The 26,023-nt window shown below is 35.8% G+C and overlaps 1 protein-coding gene across 8 annotated transcripts in view; it reads right to left on the reverse strand.

The window, feature by feature from the left end:
• Positions 1–26,023, reverse strand: part of SDCCAG8 (SHH signaling and ciliogenesis regulator SDCCAG8) — a 104,194-nt gene that overhangs the window by 27,752 nt on the left and 50,419 nt on the right. For all 8 annotated transcript variants that reach the window (XM_085219627.1, XM_085219630.1, XM_085219631.1 and 5 more), the window contains 3 exons: positions 20,576–20,703; positions 18,415–18,523; positions 12,376–12,507 (listed from right to left, as the gene is read on the reverse strand). In XM_085219627.1, the coding sequence (XP_085075753.1) occupies positions 12,376–12,507; positions 18,415–18,523; positions 20,576–20,703 (369 nt within the window). The remainder of the gene's footprint in view (positions 1–12,375; positions 12,508–18,414; positions 18,524–20,575; positions 20,704–26,023) is intronic.

Below are 26,023 nucleotides of genomic sequence, written 5' to 3' on the forward strand. Positions count from 1 at the left end.
TTCTGCTTTTTACCATAATTAATTCTATCTCTGATTTTGTGTAAATAGTCCTGTCATTGAAAATTTTGTTTTGTGTGTCTTCTGTAAATTTGGTGAGGACTAGAAATCTACCGAGTCCACTGACACTTCGGAGGGCAATTAAGCATAAAACATTTTAACACAACAATTTAAGGTAAGCTTTTCTTTCTATTAACCACACACATCCAAAAAGTGCACTAATGCTGGAAAAGACTTCAGTTTAGCAAGCATTTAAATAGTTACTGCTTGGAAGAACCTAGGCAAAAAGTAGAAAAAAAATCACGTGCTATAAAGGTGGAATGTATTGTTCAGTTACTGTCACGTTCCTATTAAAAACAACTTTCAAGCAGCAGATCTTGTAAATTATATGTAATCAGAACATACAAGCACTAATTTACCAGCCTAAAATTTTGCCAGAATAGATACAATGAAAAATGAAAGCAGACAGCTATGTGAAAAGTAGCAATATTCAGCAAAGATTATACTGCTTTGGACTTCAATTATCAGTTTTCATGATATAACTCACAAGGCAGCTAAGAAAGAAGTAAGTTGCAAGTAGTAGTTTCCTTTCTGTCTACATCACAAAAGTAATTTTTTCAGATCAAGAAATACTTCTTGATTTTGGACATGACCACCTCTGACCCATTCCTTCCTTTTCCTTGTCCTCACACTACCTTGCAGAAAGAAAGAGCGGAATACAGGACCTTCTGGCTGATCTAAAAACACGTGAGCAGAAAAAGACTTAATAAAAGCTGATGGCCGAGCAACTGCAGATGAATATTTGAAATGTTAGATTTGACCCATTTGCAGAAAGTGAAGTTTTCACAGTAGACTGAGATTCACTACAAATAGATTCAACAGTGGGAGCATGCTTATGGGGGTAAATGATCACCTGGAATAATCTTCGATTTTTGATCACATCAGCAATAAATGCACCTACATAGGCTAAGGTAGCATAGAATAACTGCAAAAATAAGTTACAGTAAGTACATTAAAAGTGTAAGATTGACAGCTTTCTTGATTCTTTGCACATGGAAAAGAAGACTACAGCACTGTGACTTGTTTTGCTCTTGACCATACCTACTCCCTCCATCTCTAATTCTCATTTGCATACCCTCTGAATGAAGGTAATAACCCTTCAAAAAACCAGAGTTTTCTTTAGACATTTGCAGCTTTGAAATACTGGAAAAAATGCAGTGGATCTGTCAGACGTATTATGCAAGAATGTGCAAGCCTTCATTATGAACATACAGAAGCTATCTAAATGATTCTAAGAGAAACTAACAATTTTCTGTATGTAACAGAGCAAAAGTCTTAAATAAGACTCATTAAGCTGATGCACATGCATGTTCTGTCAGAGGTTAAACACTCCCCTTTTTCTGTACATGATCAACACAGTTGCATACAAAACTGGATAAGGAAGCTATATTGCTATTTTGAAAGGTAAGCACAGGTCTTAGTAGGACTTTCAAGAATAGCACAATAATATTTACAATATTTTTACAATAAAAGCAATTGCTCCAAGATGGTCTTTGTACCAGGATGTTTACTGCAACATCTGGGTAACCTAATAATTGTTCAGAGAAGCTCATAAAACTACTTTATTAGTAAAGCCCGAAAGGAGGCAGGATGGGGAGATGTCATTCCACAAGCATAACACTCTACAATCTCCTTTTGTTTCTTAATCTTTCTGTTCCTGCAACAACTTTCTCCAGCAGGTATGTTCATGAGGTAAAAATTGGCTACATTCCCATTCAGCTAGCAAACTTGGGCAGCTCTTATAAATACACCAGCAAGATAAACAAATGCAAAATAAACAATAACCCAGAGTTAACAGCTTTTAGCATCAGGTTTCACACACTGCAAGTCTTCATAGCATGGCTTCTGCAATCTTAAAAGTGACATTGTTTCTCTGAACGTGATTCACAAAGAGAGTACTAAGCATACAACTGCAGTGGAGTCCATGAAGAATCAGAAATGGCGAAGTCTTTTTTCCTTTAGGCTGAAACATGAGGGTACTAGCTCTGGTGCAGCAGCTGTCTTACCAGCTCCTGGATTAGTTATGGGAGAACTAAAAACACTGACAAGCACTCTCCCAGATGAAACATCCCTCATTACATTCATATTACTGAACAAAATAAATGTAATATTTCATGATCTTTGAATATATTTGAATGTAGTGTTTATATGAGGAATTCCAACATTCCTATAAACATAAGGAGCAATGCAGTATAGGTTCTAGTAATAGTGTATTGATTTTACATATATTTATGAGAAGATTACTGTGCAAGCTTTTCATGCAGCAGTAGTTTTAGTAATATTACAAAAAGCTTTTTTTCTTTGATACAGTTTGAAAACAGTCCTGAAAAAAAAAAAAAAAAAAAAAAAAAAAAGAAAAAGAAGAATCTAAGATTTAAAACCTTTTTCCCCTTCTCTATCCTAACACAGAACACTAAAAAAACCACAATATTTCTGTGGTACTCATCACCCAAAAGTGTTTTGTTTTGTTTTTTTAAAAAGAAAGAACTTTCTGCTTGTAACAATTAGACTGTTTTTTAATTACCCATTAAGATCATTTATCTTTATTTTTTCAAGGTTAGGACAAAAATGGCCTTGTTCACCTTTACCTAATACAATACGAATTTGTAAGTAGTAGCCTTTGGGAACTAACTGTCAGAATTTGTGGAACTATCTCAAATACACATCTAGGTTGATCTGGGACAAGATTTCAAGTTTCTCCTACAAATGCTCATAACTGTTTGCCAGTCATATAGATACAGTGCTGACAAAATATGCTCTTCTCTAAGACAAGAAGCAGAGCGCACAGTAATGCAGTGAAAGGAACATACCACTATTGCAAACAACTGCCTGTTACAATTAGCCTTTTTGGCATGAAACCTGGATTTCTTCATGCTATACTCCAATTCAGTGTTTTCTCCCTTTCATATTCACTACCAATTTCTCTGAACCCAAAAATGTCAAGAGGTCAACAATTACACTGTTCGCAATAGACCTTAAAAGTAAGAGTGACCCCATGCTAAAAATTCATTTTTCTCCTTTGATCATCATTTTATTTGACTGTATTTCAGTAAATTATCCATGTAGTTTTTATTTTGACAGCTCTCTTTACAGCAGTAAAACAAAATGTGTGCATTGCAAATGGCAAAGATTCAAATTTCAGCTATGTTTATCCAAAATAGCACTGAACTGCTTCTGTACTTATGCTATACTGCCTACAGCCTTACGGAAGGGGAGACAGATGGGATGAATTTAGCAGGGAAACAGCTGTGGCTTGAAGAAGAGACAAGCAAAAGTTTTGCTATCAGGCTTCATTATGTATCAAGGTACCAGTAAAATGTGTATCCGTAAGGCAGCCAAAAAAGTGTTTTTCATTTGACTAGTGATAATTACCTTTTCTCGACAGCTGACAATGTTCTAAGCAGCATTAAATAGGTATAATAATTAAGCAATAAGATAAGACAAGCAATGCCTTGCTGGGGATTATGGCTTGCCTCGGGTGTGTTGAGAGGCACAAGACTGAATGGTGAGTGACTTCAGCCACCCAAGAAATGCAATAATCCCCCAGAAACGCACTGCCTGGAGTGTCGTCTTGCTATTAAAAATGGAAATTTAAAAAGGACAAAATGTTAGACACATTTCCTGTAGATTTTTGACATGGGTTAACATTACAGAAAGCCAATGAAGAAATTCCATTCCAGCCCAGCCTTTGAAAACCTTTTCCCAAGGAGACACATACGTCTGTTCAACATGTTTCTCCACTGTATTCAAAAAATTGATTTGAGAAGCACAAGCATTTGCATCATCTAACATGTATGAAAAGGCACAGTGTATTGTAATATCCTTCATGACGGTAAATGTTAAAGCCAGACTGTTTCTAAGATGTCTCCAAATATTTATTCTGTGCAACTGTCCAAGTATTGTATGATTTTACAGACAAGCTTTTCTCACTGGATGGGAGAAAGGGGAAGAGGAAGAAAGAGGAATAGGGGAAGAAAGATCACATAGTTGAAACTAAGACTAAATCCCTCCTAGTGTTGGAAGTGCTAGTGTAGTACTCAGAAGGATTACACCACTTCACATAAGCAGAGGAAAGTTTATTATAATTTCAGCCATGCCACTAAGAGAACCTTTTGAATCTGGGGACTTGGAAGTGTCCAGCAACCTTGGCTTTAATCAAATCAGAAATCTGAATGCAAGTGATCACAATGCTGAAGTTACTATGACAAAGCTGTGTTCCAACAGCCTTGCAAAAATCGACTCACTTATTATATTAAGAACATAAGCTATCATTAGTTTTTGGTCTCCTTACAACACCAACCTTCAAAGCAGGTAGGTGCTGGGATTTTATTACGGCACTGGTAAATTTTCATGACATGCTTGCAAAGCTTTTTAAATGTTATTCATCTATCTTCATTTTCAGTTCCCCATTACATGGGAACAGTAGATTTTAGTCTTAGCCTGAAAATCTCATAATACATCATACATAGAGATCAAAATCAGAAGAAACTCTGCTACTGCTGAAAGGAGTTTGCCAAATAGGCTAATAGATTTTACTAGTACAGTGAGTTCACTTTAGGCCCAATAGAAAGATCCCAAATACTTTTAAATATTCCAACTCGACATTTGCTGGATAGTGCATAGTGTTAGTCTCACAGCGGTTACCTGCAAATACCTATTTTTTAATGTTCTGACATATCACAAGAAATATGGTACAGAAGAATGAATTTTGAAAATGCAGATGCAACACAATATGGAAGAAAATAAGGTGACCATAATTAGTCAGACATTTCAGCAATTTAATTTTTAGATGGTGTAAAGAATCAAGACTTGCTAAAGATGTGAATACCTCTAGGAGGAACATGGGAAGAACTGTCCTCCAGAGTGTATACTATATTGGGAAGGCTATTATCCTGGGTAGAAACTTTTATTCTGGATAGCTCTGGATATGTTTCAGCAGATGCTTTATATGATGTGTGATGCATTTTCATGCTGTTTCTTGCCATTAAACAACAACGTTTTTATGAACCCACTGGCAAGGGTGCAATTTGATCAATTGACTGATCCATTACTACTGTCATTGACCAGAAAGGCTACTACCAGTCACTGAAGACAAAATATTCAAAGGAAAGATGTGGTGGCTAAAGGTAATTGTTGGATTAACAAAACAAGGACTGCATATCATCACCAGAAGTAACCTCCGACTGAAAAAAAGGGAGAATAAAGTTGTTTTTTCACTTGAAGTCCATGCATATAATTGCAATGCATGCCTTCTCCAGCATGAGTGCGATGCTCTGCATGGGGCCAAGCATTTCTAGATCTTGCCACAGCAAGCAGAGTCTGCACTGGGCTGCTAAAGACATCACCTTTATCCACCTCCATTTCAGAGGAGAGAATCAAGAATTCTTTGTTAATGCTAAATTAACATTTAAATTTGAAACCCAGCAACTGTGCTGACAACAGAAAGTAACAAGAACAGCCTGGAACCTTATGTTGTGCTGTTTTATGTCACACATTTCAGGGCTTTTTACATTCCTGGTAGACAAGAGCACAAGCTTACTATTAGCGAGCTGAAGGCTTTGACTCTCAGAAGCTGAAGGCATGAGTAAGAACTATCCTCACGTCTGCTTTGGAGAAGGCTGAGAACATCAAAGCAGTCAAGTTGAAGGTATCCTCAGCAGTGGACAATTATCAGACTCCTAACAGAACAGATGCTAGTCAATGCTGATAGCTGTTCAACAGAGAAGCGAGCTATTTGTGCCTTTAAGTTTTCTTTGAGGTATAGGCTACCCTCCATGCCTCAAAGATCCCCATGAAACATCTCCTTCCCAAATATTATCCTCCAGTTTCTAAAACACTGCAACTGTGGTGACCAGCTGTTACCAGTGTGCTACACGTGCAAAGTGAACACAGATACACTGTGATTTTTCCCTCTGTATAGACTATATGCTAAGCGATCAAAACCTAAGTAGCATTAACTAATTCTTAAAAAAAGGTAATTCAATAACTACTGGCCTGTAAATGTGACTTCAAATGTCTGAAAAGCCTACAACAAACAATGAAGGAAAAAGAATACATAAGGACATGAAGGTAAATGGAAAACAAGGAAACAGAAACATAAGATTAAACCATGAAGATTCTGTCATGTCAATCCTAATTTCTCTGACAATTTAAGATAAATATATCTTACCTACATTAACTTAAAAAACCAAAACATTTTAAATATCATGCCACATCAACAATTGTTAACTAAGCATCTAATCCTTGTTGGTAACTACCTGACTAAAAAAGAGCACATATGATGGAACAACTGATGGTGAGGAAGGATAAGAAAGATTCTTCTAGTTGAGTTTAAGCTGATTTCGGAATATCTGGAATTATGATTCAGCACAAGAAGTGATAGTAGGCTGATAAATTTAAGACATTTCATGAGCTTAGAGAAGGTCTGGAATACTGCACAGAAACAAACATTACTCAGAAGAATGGAACAGCAAAAATGGAAGGAAATTTGGTGGTACAAAACCTTATACTTCAGACTTTATGGATTTTTAGTTCACAGCAAAAAGTCTTTGCTAATAATTTGTATTTCCTTGGTAAGAAAGAGGTCCTGGATGCATTTTTTTGTTAGAGATGGATTACCAACTGTCAGTATTAATCAGCTATAAGAAAGGCAAATGCGATCATAAGATCTGTCACTCAAGGAATGTACAGTAAATATATTAATTCTACTACCCAAGATACTCAAAATGCCCGTATCCAGTGCCCTGCCAATGGTTCTGATCACCCATATTAAAAGATCAACAACCAGAAAACATAGGGAGAGGGAAAGCTTACTGCAAAAAGAACAAAAGAGAAAGGCTTCAGTTATTATTCAGAAGTAGATCGAATGGATACAACCACTGTCTACAAATACAATGCAAATAAAATAAAAGCAAAACAAAAGAATTAGCTACACAAATTTTGGATCAAGGGCAAATAGGTACAAGCCGACCACAAATAAATGCAGATTCCAATCGTAGAACAGCAGTGCTGGAAATGACCTAATTGGAGCCGTGGGGCCTCACAACTCTTACAGTGGAGTTTAATGGAGTCCCAAAGAAATTATCTGTATGTATATTATTTATATGTGTGTATTTATATATATATATATATATATATATATATATATGTACATGTATATATCAAATATATAACATACATTAAATGTATATATTCAGCAATAGCTGCAGTAGAATAATACAGAATGCAGTGACTGAGAATAGATCTTACAGAACATTATATTCCCTTCTGTCTGAAAATAGTGTGCGATATTTCCATCTACTTGTCATTTATTTCTCAAGAAAGGTAACTTGTGCACTATTTTGCAGCATCTTCTGAAGACTATATTTTATTCTTAGTATACATTTTCAGGTTTTCTAATAACTAAGATAATTTTTCCTGTATGTGTGTGCTATCCAAGCAATTGGAGAATAAGTCTTTAAAAACAATAATCAGGAGTTTATATAATCTTATACAAGCTGTTACCTATTTAGAATGGGAATATTAATATGTAGAGTATACATATAAAGCTATAAATAATACATACACATATATGATACATATACACACCTACTTAAAATAAGGAGAAGGAAAAATAATAGACAGTGAAGAGGAGAAGAAGAGGGATGGAGATCCTATGTATTGTGTTAAAACATCCAAATATATTAAACAAAAGAAAAATACATTTTCAGATTTTGATGCGATTTGTTTTATATACACACACACACACACACACACACGTGTGTGCATGCATATACACAACATTTATTGATTATTTTTTAATAGTAATTCTCCAGTACATTTTACAAACTAAAATGTGAGCATATTACATAGCAATAAAAAATTAATAACGATAATCCCAAATTCTGAATAGAGCTGCGAGTTTTTCACTATTCTCAGTACAAAAATTAATGCCTTTTAAACTAAAAAGCTGCAATTTAATGCACTTTTTATTCAGTAATTGCATTTCAAAACAGATGCTTAGGCTATTAAGACTAAGGTAACAATTGTTCCATTGGATTGGGAAAATAAAAGGCCTTCTAAGCAATGGTCAAAACTGAGTTTTTCTATTCATCAACATTTATAGAGAAACAAAACAAACAGAAAAAACAACACGAACTATAATTCTATGACTTAGAAAGGAAATGTAAAATATGTAATTCAAGTTAATAGATTCAATTATCAAGAAAAAAATTTATTCAAGTGTTTCACTGGAGATTTACCAAAGAAACTCCAAATTTCTATTCCGCAGTGTGACAGCAAGCCAGCTATTACGATTTCAGCTACTTGAAATGGCTGGTATATTCTCAATTTGTGTCTCAATTCTCATAGATATGTGTTCTCTCATGCATATGAGATCTCTCACACTTTGCTTAGTAACAGCAACAAGAAAATTAATGGTGGAAAAAACGTTCAAATTACTGTCAATCTGAGCATCGTTTATCTCTTAACTCCTATAGTGGTCCACTTAAGAATCCATTTTAGCTACTCTTACTGAAAAGCTTATCCGTAAGAATCATACATTTCCCCATACGTGGAAAACAAATATAATTTGTCACACACTGTGGAATTCAGACATTTCTGCACTGTCGTTGCACTCCACCAGAATCTCTGAAGGGGAAGACACCCCAGGTAGTTGGCTGCAGAGGCATCTCAGCAACATGGCACATAGTTACAATTTGACACATAGAGTCTTTATAAATCCAATGTCTATGAAGTCAAACAAATCTCCTTCTTATTTATAGTAACAGGCAAGAGCAGATCTCTGCCGTCTTGTTACACAGATGGTTGTAACATTTTTATAGTTAACTTACAGCCACTGATGCCTGAGGAATAGACACACATCTGCCCCAAACTGCCAGTCCTGTAGGCTCTTCTTTTAAACTTCAGCTTCCAAAAATACAGTTGAAATACACACAACACTACTGCCTCTCCTAAAGTACCATGACAAAAAGCCCCAGTCAAATTTGTATAACATGTATTGCTAATGTTGTGTCGATCAAACAGTGATCACACACATAAAAGGAAAAAATACCAGCCCTAATCACCAAGTAGGAATTCCAGAGAAAACATAATCCTTGGATTCCACCTACAAATTTTAGTTTGAAAATTAGTTTGGAAACATCCAATCATAAGCTTCCAGAATTGTGCTTCATTAATAATGTTTAAAAAAAGCTTTATACTTCATACAACATATTGTTCACATACTCTTTCTTGTTCTTTGATATAAAGTAAAGGCATAAGTGGTTCATCTTTAAAAATGGAAATTGATTGCTTGTGATTTTCTTCTGCTCCTTGAAGATAACAATCCACATTACATACACTATTTGGGTCTTTAAAATTCCATTCTTTCTTCTATCTGCTAATTTCTGCTATGAGCACTTATCTACAGAATTTGAAGAATTTAATCATAAAATTTGCTTTCAAGTTGAAAACTGATCCCAATGTGCTCTTTGCCACACCAAAGAGAAGACTTTATTTCTCTAACACTTACACCTGTGAAGGCACCGGCACGGATCAGCTCACTTCCACAGGTACAGCCTTATGTCATGCTATCTAATACTTTTGAGATATTTCACATGGCCAAACAAATCACTATCTAAAATCATTTAGTTGGATGTCCACTTCTTGTAATGTTGTGTTTCACTGAGCAAAAACACTGAAAGGGATGCATATTTGCATTACCGTGAAAGGACTGATTTAAAATCATCTTTAAAGACTGCAATTTAAAGCAACTTTTTGTTTTGAAACCCGCTTACAACATTTCATACAATATTCATGTACAGGATATAGTCAGACAGAAAGATAGGAATGGCAAAAAAAAAAAAAAATTATCCTGTTCAACTATCAAACACTGCTGCTCCAAAATACATTCAAATCTCCAATTGAACAATTAGATCTTGCTCTTGCCACAAAACAGTTACACCAGGGCCCATTGCATTTTCACAGCAAAACACAAGTAGTGATGGACTTCTTAACTACGATGCTACCATTTCTTATTAATCAAATGCAATACTAACTTCAAGATTAAGTTAAAATAATTTTGCTACGAGTAACTAAAGAGAGGCAGAATAAAAACAGAAAGAAAATCAGGGAAGAACCCACTGCACATTGTTGCGTTGCAAGGAGACCAAGGGTACTAGTGGCTGCATAAAAAGGGAAAACATATCCTTGCAATAAGAAGCAATTAGCCTTAATAATGCGTTGTGCTTATTTGTAACTGAGTGGTGGATGGAAATCTGAGTAAAAACACATTATTTCTTCTTCTTTGTTTTGCTAAATAACACTGATAGATCTCCGTTTCCAAAATCAGAAGAGAAAAACTGCTGTTTTTTATTCAGTGGAAGACCTTCAACTTATAAAGAAATAAGTGTGAAATTTATTTTTTGTAGAAGTTATACTTGCTGTTTTTCTTCACTTAGAAAAGAATAGTTCATAGCCAATTTATAGCAGTTGGCAACTAAGAATCCATTACAGTTTTGACATGGAAACTAAAAGCAGATTACACTGAATTTTTAAAGCAGTTTATAATAGCAGCTTTGTCATTAATTACCTGGATTTTAAATAAATGCAGTGTAAAATCATAATTAAAAATATGTTAGAAGAGCCCTCTCTTAAAATGCTGTTATTGGCCATGATTCGAATGCTCAATAATCTCTGCCGCATTTAAATATTCTAAAATATTTAATGTGACAAATACTATCACTGTGCTGTTTTCTCTTCTTGCCGTTATCAAAACAGCAGCAGAAGGTAGGGCACTGCCTGCAGCATGACCACTCTGCTTTCAACCACTTTTCTGTTCTGGATTAATGCTTTCAATCTTTTCTACTGTATAGTCACTGCTGCTGCAGCAGAGAATGAGCAACATTTTCCACCACGTCTGTTTGGTTCTTACAAAAAGGAAAGGCTCTCCTAAAAACTTACACAGAAATCTTAAATTCACCCAGATACTAATAATGCTACAGGGGAACAGCTAGGGGAAAAAAAAAAAAAAAAAAAAGACTGAACTTTTTTCCCCGCTAAAAGTAAAATTGAGTCCTCAGTGTGTTTTGCCCAAATGTGAAGAATCCACCACAAGAAAACAAAGGGGAGGTAAGATCACTGGAAAAATTATGCAGTCACGTAGATGGGAGACACAATCACATAGGTATTTTGAGATTTTTGTTCTCTGAGCTATAAAAAATTACAGCAGTTCTGGGTTACAAAAGAACAAGATGAAGCTCAGACAGAAATCTGAAAAGGAAAAGAAGGGGACCTGGACGGCTGAAAAGTAAACAAAGAGAGTTTGCAAGAAACAGTATAATATAGACAGACAGAGACCATAGTTGGAATGGAGTGAACAAACAGGACTGGAAGATTCAGTGCAAGATATGTTCTTGTCAGGTACTCAGAAACAGACCACTAACTTTTGCTCTGTCAGTACCATCTAGCCCAAATGAGGTTAAATTGCACCTTGTTTTTCAGTACTGACAAGAAGTAGCCAGGTCGGCTGGACTTGCAGAAATGCCATTTTACTACTTCTCCCACCTTCCCAGCCCGCCTCAGCTCACTTCAATGGCCCTTAAACTAAATACACACTGGAAAACAGAGCGAGAAGGTACCAGATTCTCTTGGTACCAAGAAGAAAAGTCTCCAGAGTGATCTTTAAGACTAACACAAATCACAGCACAAGGTAGTCTGGAGACTGTCCAGAATAGTCAATGTATATCAGAGGAAATATTTCACTCTAGCTGCTACCAGTTACTCCCAAGAAGTCAGTACTCCTTTGAGAAGGCTAGAGGTATCTGGAAGCAATTAATAGCTCTCTGGATACTAAGACCTTCAACAAGATTTTCTTGTTTATGTAAGTTAAATATTACCAAGAAACAATTTGGCAACATGAAAAAAAAAAACCATTACATGGCATTACAGAATCCACATCTGTAATCTACCTTCACACTACTGAATAACCTCCTCTTCTCCTTCTCAGCCCTCCCTTCCCTCCTCATTTTTTTTTATGATAAGACAATTCATCCAAGTTAGAACAGAGAACAGCCGAAGCAGCCCACACACATATGTACTAGGCTTAAATTCTTTGGAAGACTGTGTTGTTCAAGCTTTCCTTTTATTTATCCAAAATGGCACAAGCAAAAGATGTTATAAAAAAAACTTGACAGAATGCTTGAAGGGGTGGGGGGAAGGGCGGTCATTTTCAAAAAGCAAGACCATTACTTTCAAACAATTTAGTGTCATTTTTATGTTTACAGCCTAACAGGTACAGTATAGCATACCACCTGCTAACAGATTAACAGGACCTCCTACCTTGACTTCATCCTCTCATGCATTCTCCCATGCTGGATACACTGTTGGTCCAATTCATCATTCCGTTTCTGCATCTTCTCCAATCTGCCATGAAGATACTCTTTTTCCTGACTAAGCTGGTTGACTTTAGATCTACAGAAGTAAAACACAGTGATGATGGATGTTGTCAGATTTCATCCTGCAGCGTGCCATCAATATGTGGCTTCAGCATTTATAAAATTCCATACATGTATATATAATGCATAAACGGGCTATTACTAGAACTTACAGAAACAAGAAACCACTTCAAATATTCTTAAAATGGAAGAGCATGAAGCTGCAGTATGTCTGGTAAATACGTCAATTACTCAGTCACAGGTTGGCTATGCTAATTTCAGCTTTATTTAAACAGGCATGTCATTTGACATTAGGTGCTGCTATTAAACATCATTAATACATGTAAATCCATATTTGTTAAGCATTTTGAAAATTCTTTTAAAGTTCTTGTTGGTAAAGGCCAGCATGTAATTAAAAAAATGGCTACTAGAAACTTTTTCAACCCTTATTGTACTGCACAGGTTGAACTCTGAATAGTACTACTGTTTTAGAAACGTTATTGCCCTGATATGCCCAAAATACTGCATGACACACACAAAAAAAGAGGAAAATTAATAAAAGCTTAAGAAACAAAAATCATACACACACTCTAATCTACATACAGCTTGGCAGAGCCTTTAAGAAATTTAGTCACTTTCTAGCAATTCTTATTCTTCACGGGTGGGCATAGACACCAGATCCATGAATGACCTGGGACTGTTACTTGCTACATCTCTAACCATCAGCCCATGGAGAAACAGGCATGAGCTGTTTCTTAATATCAGGAAAAGATCTCAGATAAAATTGTGATAAAATATACATTATGCACTTGTACAGTTTAACTCCTTGGAAAAGGTTAATGAGAACATGTCAGAATCTGCTATACCATCAGAACGTAAGAATCAAAAGCAGGCAAATTTGTTTTATGGCATCTGCCACTCCAGATCTTGAGGTTAAAAAGCTCCAGAGATATCTTTAAATCATAAACTTAAATATGCTGCAGATACAGAATGCAGAGACTTTACCTTCCTGGCTGTTACAGAATGCAACAACAACTGACATTCTGAAAAACACAACAAAGTGCAAGGGGAATAAATACTCCTTCAAAAACATGTTGTTACACTGACAAGACAGATCTGGAAATGACAACATAATCTTTTCATATTTAAATGGAGAACAATACAGGATATCATCTGTGAATCTGAAAGAACTTAGCAAGGGCAACTTTGGAAGAAGACTGTATATAATTTAAATATGGAGTTATGGCTCTATTATGGAACATCAATGAAAAATACATCAGAGTCACGCTGATGTTCACATCAAACTTAGATGAATGAGTTTCTGGACAGCTTCCTAACAGCGGACAGGATCGTATAAGGAGGTAACTGAGGTCTAATTCTAATTTTAACAGAAATACTAGTAACTGTGAAATGTCAGCAATAAAAAATAAAAAATACATTTCTTATTACACAGGATGAACGCAGTCTTTCATCTGTACTGCATCTGATGATGCAAGAAAAGCAATCAGCAGATAAAAGTAAAGGTCCACTGCAAAGCAGCACACCAGAGATCTGAGGTAACAGAGACCAACCCAGTTAAACTCATCTACCAGGATGGGTTTCCTTTTTTTGCCAGGAAAATGCAACTACAAGTATTCCCACAAGGCAAATACTGTTATTTATCATTTCCATGGGGTTTCCCCAACCATGGGATCCCGCTTCTTTTTCTGCATTTATATGTGGCTGTCTGATTCACAGAAAGAGCACAAGCAACTTTGAAGAGGTAAAAATCTCAAAGTTTTGAAGGGACTTTGCTCATCTCCAGTGCATCTGAAGGTGCCTAAAGGAATCAAAACACTACTGAAAATCACCACTGAAGAAACTAAATAAAATATTGAATTCACAGAGAACGTAAGTAACACAATATCTAATCTCTTAACATACAGCTCTAAATGCCTGATGCTTCGAACCATGTTACTTAGGTACTCTTCTCCTAATACATCTCTTTTTGAATTACAGTTGAAGAACTCAGCAAAGAATCCACATCTATTCCAGCTAAAATACTATTTACAAGATTGCCATTCTAAATTAAATATCTAAGATTCTGAGCATTCAGATTCAAGTATTTCATGACACTGAAATTTTAGAGGACAGCACACAGGAATGGTAGAATGCCTACTGAAGTCAGTATTAAGAAGTTTAGGTACTGGTGTTAAAAAGACAACGCTGGTCCCCAACAACATGCATACTGAGAGTTTCCATCATTATCTGACAAAGATCCCTCCTGTAGCTTTAAACACACCACTCATCTAATGTCAGTTTCCAAAGTTTATTACACAACAGTTCATTCTACACGATTTGCAAACAATTTCAACATTGTTGGATAATGAAAAGATACCTGCAACAAGCCTAAACAACTGTGTTGCAACTGTGATAGCAAATGAGTAGTCATTCCAGGGCTAGTACAGGGTCTGCACAAATGATCCTAAATAGCTCTGTTCACTCAGCATTGTAACAGGAATGGGCTTTATTCAAAGCAATTGCTGAAGGGGCTAACAACAGAAGAAACCTCTATACCTCTGGATCCAGCCATCTACTGTGTAAGACTCAACTCCTAAGTTAAGAAGCAAGTTAAATTTGTACCCCTACCACTCCTGCTGGGACAATCTTGAAAAAAATACCACAAAAATAGCAGGCTCACCTAAAACATTCAGATAATAGAGGCAAAGAACCAGCACATGTTAAATAGTCGTAACTTAAAGTCGGACATAGGATATTTTTAGGATAAGCTGATTTTTGAATGTTAAGGTGGCAAAGCTGCCTTTGTCCTCTGAATCATTTTTTTGCATAGCAGCACTTGGACTCACAGCACAGAGGCTGTTTTTTTTAAGCATTGTCTTTTCCTACCCTTAAAACCAGTTATTTACTTGTACAGCAATTAGATACATTAAATATATGCTGTAAAATATTTTCTGCTATCTCAGCGAGTACTACTGCATGTAATTTTAATGATTCACCCCTCAGACAGACTCTGTTTCACATCTTCACACGGCTACCCTAAGCAAACACTCTGCTCCTGGTATCGAAATGCAACTGACTGCAGTCAACCAAACCCACAGAAAAATAGTTCAGCCGGGTGTGTGTTCTTTACTTCAATTAAACTCACACAGTTGGATGCCTACTGTTGCCAAAACAGTAATATAATTTATACATTATAGTCCAAACAGTAAAACTACACTAAAAGTCATTTAACAATATTTATAACACCATAAAATACAGTGTTAAAATATATGAACTGCAATATGTACCAAAATTATAAAATTTGTTTCTCATCATCAGTGATTAAAACCAGGATCATTGCTCTAGCTTCAATACTCACAACCCTGGTGACAGATTAGAATTCAAATCTTAATGATCAATTTACAATTAACAAGATAGAAGTGAAACAAATTAAACCAACCATTATATATAACGAGACCCAATGGGCTCCCATTGTTCCCCTTAATTACAAAACGCAAATCACAAATACACAGTGGGCAGTGTTAAGCATTAATCCACAACCTAGAAACTCAGATAGTGACAATCAGAGAAAAAAATAAAAAAAATAAAAAAGAGAAGAAATCAACAAAGGACTATGGTTTATGGTTACGCCTCTGCATACAAAAACCTTCCCAGGCACTACCTTCTTTTTGCACAGCTTGAGGGGTTTATAATTTGTCTGAAGTTGTCTCCCTGATTTTTTTTTAATCCTACGGAGGGGGTTAGCTCATAAAAAATTTAGATTTATCAGAAAGCCGTATTTAATACGAAAAACACACATGCAACTCAGAGGTATCCCACTTGAGTAGTGCAAAAATGTGCTCATCAAAAATAAATTTGAAATGCCTCTCATTAGAAGTGGTCCCTTTTCTTTCTACCAAGAAAAATATAAAGTTACTCTTATATCTCTTCTTAAAAACAGCTTGATCTGCTTTTACTAATGTACGTAAGACCTAAGTTATAAAATCTTCCAAAAAATATTCTTTTAATTTTTTTTTGAGCACAAAGGTGCAGCGTTCTATCCCAGAACTGTGGTTTTACACTATATCACATGAGAATGAGCGTGAAATGTGCCTTTTGGAGAGATGCTACTGAAAGCTAAAGAATGTTCATGCATTTTAAATCCAGTTTAAGTCATTTTCCACATCTGATCTTCTGACCACATCAGTTTTGAAGCATTCACTAAGTTACCATTTTCTACCATCTCCAATTTCACTTTTCAGTTCTCCTCTTCATATGCTTAGTTCTTCCCATACATATTTGTCCAGCCCTTTAACTGCCTGCAACAGCTCCCACTCCAATGCAGGCAATCTCAAACTATTTTGGAGCCGCTTCTCAAAACTGTTTTAATACATTCTTCCATACCGTTCCTTGTGCAAAGAATACCACTTTATGGAGATCCAAGAGAGCTTGTTCTCCCCTTTCAGGTTCTTGACACAGTCAGCTAATGCTGCTAGGTGGAGATACACTTGGCAATCTCTGGTATTTATTTTCAGAGAATAATGTGTTTTCACAGTATGTTTTCTATCTTTCCTTTATCCTTTTACAGTTACTAGTCTGTGATTCTGAGCTCTAGCAACAAAGTCTGTGTGCATTTTTATTGCTGGAATAACGATATGGTTTGAATCTATTTAGATTTTGTATTACTTTAGCAGAGGAGCTCTGCTTTTTCAGAAGAAAAATTATGTTTGCTTTTCTCTCAAACATCCATCACAACATTTGCAGGGGAAGATGGCTTATATTTCCTCAAGTTTCTAATTTCTTCCCTGAATACTCATGGTGGGATTCATCTCCCAACTTCAGCTACTTAACAGCTAGTCAACACCTCTTATTCCATGGAAAGTAGGATGGCTAGTGGAGGCAGTACCTGTGGAAAGCATCATCTACTTATATCATTCCCCTTTGATCATCCCTGGAGACAGGATATTGGGATAAATGAGTTCTCTCCCTAAGTGAGTGTTGACCCTGTTGTTCAACAGGATAATTAAGTCCACGCAGCAGAAGAAATCTATCTTGAAAACAAGTTTTATCTTTGCTGAATGGTTCTCTTACTTCACATAAGCCATACAAGAATCCTACCTTTAATTGGCAAACTCATTTTGCATGAGATTTACAGAAGTCACAGAATACTACCTCACCATTTCAGCCTTTTTTTTCCCACTGCCCTTAATATGACCTTGCAGAAAGTTTCAACAAAAAGTCTACTTTCATACTGAAAAATATGCAACATCAAATTAATGACAAGGAAGGAATATGATGGCTGGAATTGCAATATTCCTGTCCTATAGAACTTAGTTTTTAAATAGATACCTTCATACTTTTGCATTTATTTAAACCAGTTATTGCTTCTAATTTTTATTGTACTCCAGAATTTTTCATGGCTTTGTATGTAGCCCTACTACTGATTTTAAATGAGAGCACCACATATTAAGCGTCAGCAGAATCAGAGCTTCAATGACAAGCCATTTTGACAACAAATTTTTCAGAGATAATTATTCAGTGTGCACTATTATGAATGGAGCTTTAAGTAAATAACTAAAGCAACACACACTACAGTTTTGAGAGCTTTAAATATTTACTATTTTTAACATAGTTTCTGATAAATTGGAATTGTAGTTCCAGTAACAAATTTCTACTTTTCATATTAAGAATAAGAACATCAGAAATAATATAGTAAGCAATTTTTACACTGGAATTATCTAAAACCAAAAAGATTAAATTAATAGCCACAAACATAATCTGAAAAGTAGGAAATGAGAGCTATCTTGGAAAAAAATCCATCCATGTTACTTAAATGGCATGTGTTATATTGAGAGGATGTGCAATATCTGGGACAAGATGAACAATAACAAATGTTAAAAAACAAATATAAAATAAGGAAGCATGTCAAAATAATAAAGGGGGCAGGATAAGAAAATATACTAACCTGTATTTTTCTGACATTTGTTCCAACTTGCTTGCCAACAAACAACATTCTTTCTTTAATTTTCCTATGAATGTTTTCTGGGAGGTCAGCAATGAGTCCAATTCATTTACTAGAAACAATAAAATCAGAAAACTAGAAAATTCTTTTAAAATTACATAAGTATGTAGAGAATTTAGAAACTATTTAATATATTCTTTATTTCTCTTGTTTAGATCCCACTGGTTTTGGTATGTTTTTTCATACTTTAGCTACATGCACATGGAATTATAACATCACCATTCGCCAAGTAAAGGCTGTATGTCAGAATAAGCTAACCTAAAGTGTTACAGTGATGTGACCATTGAAGCAGGTCTTGTGTGACAGGAATCCCTGTAAAGACTACATATCGCATCCAGTGGTTTTACTTTTTAGCTGGAAGGTTATTGATATTTCTGGGAGGAATAAAATTAGCAGCCTTAGCAGCCTTTTGCTTGCTCAGCTGGTGCAGAGGATATGCTAGTAATCCAAAAACACAGACTGTAATGTGCGTTATTTTGTCCTTTTAGAGGGTGGTTATTTTATTTACAGTGTCCTGTGCTTACTGTAATTTATGTTCTGTCTCTCATGATCAGATACAAGACTTATTATCCAGTTTTTATAAATTCATTTTCAGCTACTAGTAGTTTGGGCTACACCAAATCTCATGACCTAGAAATAAAAGACCTTTATTCTTCCAAGAGGAAGATAGTCCAAAATAATTTTTCTTGATTCCTGCTTTTAAAATTATTCAGAGAAATGCAGACAACTATTACCCAAATTTCCTATATACATGAAAGATCATAATACACAAGGGTTTCTTCATTTTCAACACCTCCTTATATACATACTCAATCTCAAAGTTGTTTCATTTTTATGTACTGGGATAATTAATGCACCAGGAGGGTAAATTACACATCTCTTGTGCAAAGTTACACTTGGTCATATGTAGATGCAGTGTCTAGAACAGCAATTCTGTGATTCTGAGTGCTTCTTCTCTCCTATTATGTAGACAGTAGTTATAACATAGGTGTTTGCAATCCCTGAACACAAGATAAGGTCCTCTAGTACTGTGATAATGCTGCAAAAAAGGCAAAAAAAAAAAAAAAAAAAATCAACGGGAGATGTAAATGTGCCTGCTACTTCAGGTATTAACAGGCACTGCTAAGGAGTAATACAGGCTACATCATTTTTCCAAAGGCATTAGAGGACCGGTGGATAAGAATGCTATTTCATTAAACATATGAATACAACACGCTCCAAAAATGCTGAAGCTTCTCCTCCTTTCTATGCTCAGAGGCTACCTCCCTAAAAATTATTTTTTATTTTAATATGCTCCTTTGTTAAATTTACTGGCATGACAAAATAACAAAAGGCTTTTTTTGTCTTGTAAAATCCATTTTTACTCACAGATTAAAGTTAGAAGTTATTGATCTGCTAAGTCAATACGACAAAGTCTCCTATTATGACAAACTGAAGTATGCAAGGGATTAAATATCTTTCTTCTAGACTGGAGGTGTTGGGAGGGGGCTCATACTAATGCTAAAAATGTTTGAGGCTGCAAAGATTAAATAAAGGAACATATCAATTTGGAGCCAGTGAATTACATCCAGCTGCGACAGTGAATTAAGAACCGATTAATGGCTAAAGCTTTTCTCCAGTTTGGATGCCGAAGCAAACTCATTAAGCTTTTAGAGTAGCTATAATGTGTGTACTGTGGGAACTGTTCAATGCTATTCAGGAGACTTTAACTGTAAGCTCAGAGCATTTCCCGCAGAGCTTCTGATGCTATTTTCTTTATATAACATGTGTGCCTGAAAATCCAGCCAAAAACAAGCCCTTTGTTTTTCTACTTTGTTGTGGTCTCTCTCAGCTTTACGTTTCTTGAACACAGGTAAATAAACTCATAATCCAGATGGTGCAACAGATGTGAGAGCAGCACTCTGAAATCAACAGACAGTGGGCAATACTTTCCATTTTCTCTTTTAAACGCTAACTAATATGTAATTCGGAATCTCCGGTGTAGTTAGCATCTGCTCCCTTCGGCCAGCCAAAGGTTACAGGTGTTCCTGATGTCATTTCACAGTAAGGCGTGGGCCTGGCTTGTGAGTGAGTGCCCAGGCTCTAATCTTTCCCTACCACCTACCAGTTTTCTCATGCTGGGCCTCCATTTGCTGCATCTTCTGTGTCAGCTCCTGCTCTCTTCGCTGGGCCTGAAGGGCTCGGGCCTTTGCTTCATTGCTAATGCTGCGCTGAATGCTCTCTTTCTCCAATCTATTAAAAAAAGTAAGAAAAAAAAAAGTAAATTTGATAAAATAAGATAAAAAGGCAAAGCAGAACATTCAATTAAGAAAAACAAAAGTCAAAATCTCACCAGGCTTTTCACATGAATCATTTCTGTCCCACTGCAGGTTAAGCAAGCTGACCTTTCTCTCACAATGTCAGACTTTCTCAAGTGACTAGTAGAAAATGGGTAAAAAATATGACCTATTTCCTGAGTGAAAATTAGCTATTAAGACTATAATTTTATTTTTTTAAATTTAAATACAACTTCTTTTTTGTAAGGAACTTCCCCAACATGCATTTTACACTGAACAGACTACTTGTATTTTCTTTTAAATGCTATCTGTTTAATTTTGTAAGGAAACTCAGGGACCTGACCCTGAGATGGACTGGTTCCCAGTGAACCAGCGGGAGACAAGTCAATGGGAGCAATTGCCACAGTGCTCATAATTCAGCTACTCTAAAAGCCTAATGAGTTTTCTTAAGCAACCAAACAAGTTTTAACTATTAATTTATGTAAATAGGAGATGAATGCATCCATTACAACAGAGAAGCCTGTTAGCGCCACGCAGGCCCAGCCCCTTGCAGCCCTGCTCACTGGGGGGCTGTACAGGAAGGTCTAAAGCCCAGTACTATTATCAAAGTACACAGGCAAGAGAGCAATTTACTTGACCAGATATGCAAGATGGGGCAATCTACTCCTGAGGCAAAACAAATGCTAGACTACCACACTCCATTGAAGCATTTTATTTAATGCAAGCCAAGCAAAAACAGCATGGAAAATAAGAAACAAAAAAGATATATGCATATAAATTAGAAAAGATCCTCAATCACAGATTTATGTCTAGACTTTCCCAGAGGTCGTAAATATTTCTCTGGTGCATATTTGGACGTAGATTCAAAATTCCACACATACGAGGACTGATTTCTAGATTTCAAAGGACATATATACACACACACTTGTACTGAAACTACATTTTATAGCTTAGGATAGATTTCAATGAAGTCTTACGAATGTGCTATTTTATTCTAGTGATAATTTCCATTCCAGGGGACTACAAAATAGAACACGGGCACAGATCATGTAAGGATAAAGCCACATCTCATGTGGTTGCTGCACTTAACCTTTGGATCAGTGCCTAATAACCCATCCAAGATATTGCAATATCTCAGCATGACATACACAATGTTAAATCTTCTCTCTTAAATTTACCCCAAAGCAATACAAATGGTGGGTCACATTACACTAATTCCTGGTCCTGATGTTGCAAGCAGTACCTGAGGCAAAACTCCCTTTGAAATCACAGGCAGCTTTTTCTGAGGTGGGACTGAGTGATTTGACAGAGATAATACACTTCAATAGCAGGAATATTATAGCTTTAAGGAAACAAAGCACATTGTTCAAGAATATTACAAACATTGTTTTATACTTTATCACATCACTCTCAGAATGACTTTGTAAATATATTGATGCTGTCCTAAGGAGTAATACTTACATCAGTTCTTAAGTATAAGCTTCAAATCTGGAAAACTTTAATATGAAAAAACATTCCATATTTGCTGGAAAAAAAAAAAATCTAAAAAGCCCTTCCTTCCATTTCCAAATGTCTTTTGCCTTCAGATAGCTGTCATGAGGCCTGGACTGTTTTAAAAAAATAATAAAAATGCACTAGCACTTCACATTTCCCCCAGATATTTTCAGCGGCAGAAAGTGGCATCAACACAGTATTTTGTTTAACAGTGTCTGTGTATGAGATGGCTGTTGGGTACTAAGTTGTCATCTGAAACACAGCTGGCTGACTGCCTCCAAGCTATAGAGAGCTCAAGCTACAAAGGTAAACCTGTACAGGTCCATTTCTCATTGATGAGGTTCCTCCTGTCCAACAAGAACTCATGCTATTGGAGAGTTCAAAATAAATGGAGAACTTCCTCTTGCTAAGGAGATTCACCCAAAAAAGCAATGCATCTAGGCTACCTACTGTAAATGTAAACAAACAGGACCTTGGAAACAGTGGATGCATGATGCATCACATTGGCCAATTTCACTAAAGCAGAAGTATTAAATTCATGATGATTTTCATTTTTGTGCCATGTAGTCAGAAGCAAGGAGACAAACTTAAGTTCTCCTTGATCTCTGCTCTGAAGTACAAGTTTTCCATAGTGATTTTCCTAGCGTACCTATTGCTCTGAGCCTGAGTTATTGCTGTTAAGGACAGCCCACTTAGTTAACTTCTTTCTAAATAATTCTTGTTTTCTAAATAATTTCTGGTGAAACTAAGGCCACAATGAGCTGCAGCTTATAGAACAGGAAGGTGAAGAACAAAACTGCCATCATTTGCAAGCCATAAAAAATCTTTGCTGAAAACCAAGTGAAAATTTACTTTGACATCAAAGCTAATGTGTAAAGCACATTGGCTCAACTTGAGTCACCAAACTTAGTAAAACAAGCAAAGAAACAAAACCCTTCCCCATCACTCGTAAATGAAAACTAGTTCACAGGTCCAGTTTTCAACAGAAGACTACTTTATCCAAGTAAAGGGAAAAAAAAAAGAATTTAAATATTAGTGACATAGAAGTCTAATTCGACAAAATAAATAAATAAATAAATAATTGATTTTAGCCTACAAAAGAACAAAACTTAGATTGATACAACTTTGAATTTCACAGTGCAGTTTAGTAGTAAATAAGTCTGTACACCTTCTGTTTTGCCAAGAGTAAAAATACAAAAAGAGAAAACACAAGATGAATCACAGCACAGAATTAGGCCTTTGACTCTGGAAGTTGCCAGTAAGCCTCCTCCAAAAGCAACTATGATGTTGAAACAACCATGTACCCTCTACTGACTGTTTGATTTTTCCATGAGATCACTGTACGGCATTTTGTAAAAAGCTAATGGATCCATTAGTAAGGACTATGAACTTAATTGAACAAATTAAAATACTCTAACAATTATGTAAGTTCTGCAGCACATCAGAGGTTTTAATAATCTCATTTCTGACATCTTCATTTCTTGTTAATTAAATATTTAATTACAAAATCTTGTAGGCTTTTAGATATACTTATTTTAAAATCGAGTTCATAAATCATTAAAGAGCAGCTGGCAGTATTGCACTGTTGTTCCAAATGTTTGTGATACCTGAACAACCAGGAATGCTGGTCTCAGTAACAGCCCAGTCCCAGACTCTGCACGCACACTCGCACGTAGGCAGCAAAAGGCCCAGTGGAGCCTAGAACTTCTTCCACATGCCCAGTCAAACATGGGCCCATTCCCAGGTAACATGCAGCCAAGAAGGCCAACACTGTGAACTGCTGCACAGCAAATGCTGTCGTAAGATGGGCAGTACATAACTGAGGACTCCCTTAGCTTGCCAAGAATTTTTGAGAATACATACAAGCTTGTGCTACCCATTTACCAAATGGAAGAATAGTTTTGAGAAGGTACTTAAGCATTGAATTTCTAGTATCTTTACAAAAATTTGTCCCACAGGCACTAAAATCAATTTGAATACTTTTGATAACAGGACTTGAAAATCTACATGTATTAGGAACTTCAAGGATTTCAGCCAATACCTCAGGATACAAAGGTCCAGAAGTTTTCTATACAGTCTATTTTATAAGCTTTCCATGATACAGGTCTAACAGACTGTCCTAACAAGCGTAACAAGCAGCTTTCTGAATCATCTTCTTATAGGCTGCTCATATTATTTCAGCTACAGGTATCAAGAAAGAATGGAAAATCAGAGCACCTTGCTCTTCTTTCAAGCAACACAGCAACATACACAGTAAAAGAAAAAGAAAATAAAATCTGGAAGAAGTTACAGTGTCTATGTGTATTTCCTATTATGTGAAATATTAGAAAAATACAGTTCCTAATATAATAACAGAAAGCACTCAAATACTAATAAAGGTCACAGAAGAATGTATATAAAATAAAATCACAGTTTGCTTCACAACACTTTACAAATTTCTCTCTGTGATCCATATGTATCTTTATGTCCTACACAGCAGGATAAGGATTTGAGGTGGTTTTTTTTTTTTTTTTTTTGATGAGCAGAGAAACCTTAACAGTTGGTTCTAAAATACTAAAAGAAATTGAAAAGTACCAAGAAGTCTTTCTTCCCAGGTATAGTCTTAAATCATTTTTTCTAGTAACGCAATATAACTTTGAAAACTGCTTTTAGACCTGCCACCTAGTTGAACATCACTGCAGTATCCTATTAGGTTATTTACAATGGAGAGCATAACTCTATAAACTCGTTATCTGAAGTTTTAGCGTTCCAAATACTTAAGGTAAGGAAATACAACACAGTAAGATTCCAAATTCTGCAGATAAGGAAGTAAATGTTGGTTTTAAGATTCAAAATTATTTATTACCATATCTTAAAAATTAACAGATAACTATGTGACATGCTCATATGTTAGGGTCAGGTAAGTAATAAGACTTAGGAATCTGAAGATACCTCCCTTTCTCTTAAGTCAAGCTTTGAGGAACCTTTTGGTTAGTGCTGGTTATCTTCTTTTATAAGGCTTATATATTAATCATCTAGTTGATCCCTGTTAATACTGAGGACTGCTATGACTGAGGACATAACTGGGCAGTGTTTCATGTTCTCCCCTTGTGAAGCAATGTAAATTTTGTATTTATTCCCCATTTTTTAAAATAATTTTATTTTATTTTTATTTTTAATTTAATAATTTTGATTTTTCCCTACTTGTGTAAACTCACCACACTATGTTTGGGCTGGCCGGATTTTATGGCACTCAGTTCTTTTACAGGGCAGAAGGAGAGGCATGACATGAATGTTTCTAATATCCAAAAATAAATTAAAAAAAAAAAAAAAAAGTATGCATGCATGCATGCAAGTGGAAGAATTATGTAGAAACAACTTCTGAAAGCATCATGATCAGGTCACTTTTTCAAATCCCTCCAAGAAGCTGAAAAATTGCCCTTCCTGTATCCCATTGTGGGAATTACCCACTGAGTTGCTCTTTCTGTCTGTTTCTGGGAGCTGACCGGATGCTGATTCTGGAGCTGGCTGCCAGGTCTTCTCAGTGGAAAGCTCAAGTTTCTGGAATCTGCCCCAGCCGGCACACTGCGTTTGGTGAGCTTCAGTACAAGCAACATTTGTATGGTCACATTTTGCAGAGATCCAGTTAATACTTTAGTAAAACCGGAGGAATGCTTGATTTTTAAGAATGCAAATAGTCTTATTTGTGAGAAGGGAAGCTTATGAAATTTTTGTTTTTATAATGAAAGATGTCTACTTACATTCATTGGTAGGGACAGACAGCTTTGTAAAACAATGAAGTA

Source organism: Meleagris gallopavo, chromosome 2 (assembly GCF_905368555.1).
Source record: "Meleagris gallopavo chromosome 2, MGAL_WU_HG_1.1, whole genome shotgun sequence".
Lineage (NCBI taxonomy): Eukaryota > Metazoa > Chordata > Aves > Galliformes > Phasianidae > Meleagris > Meleagris gallopavo.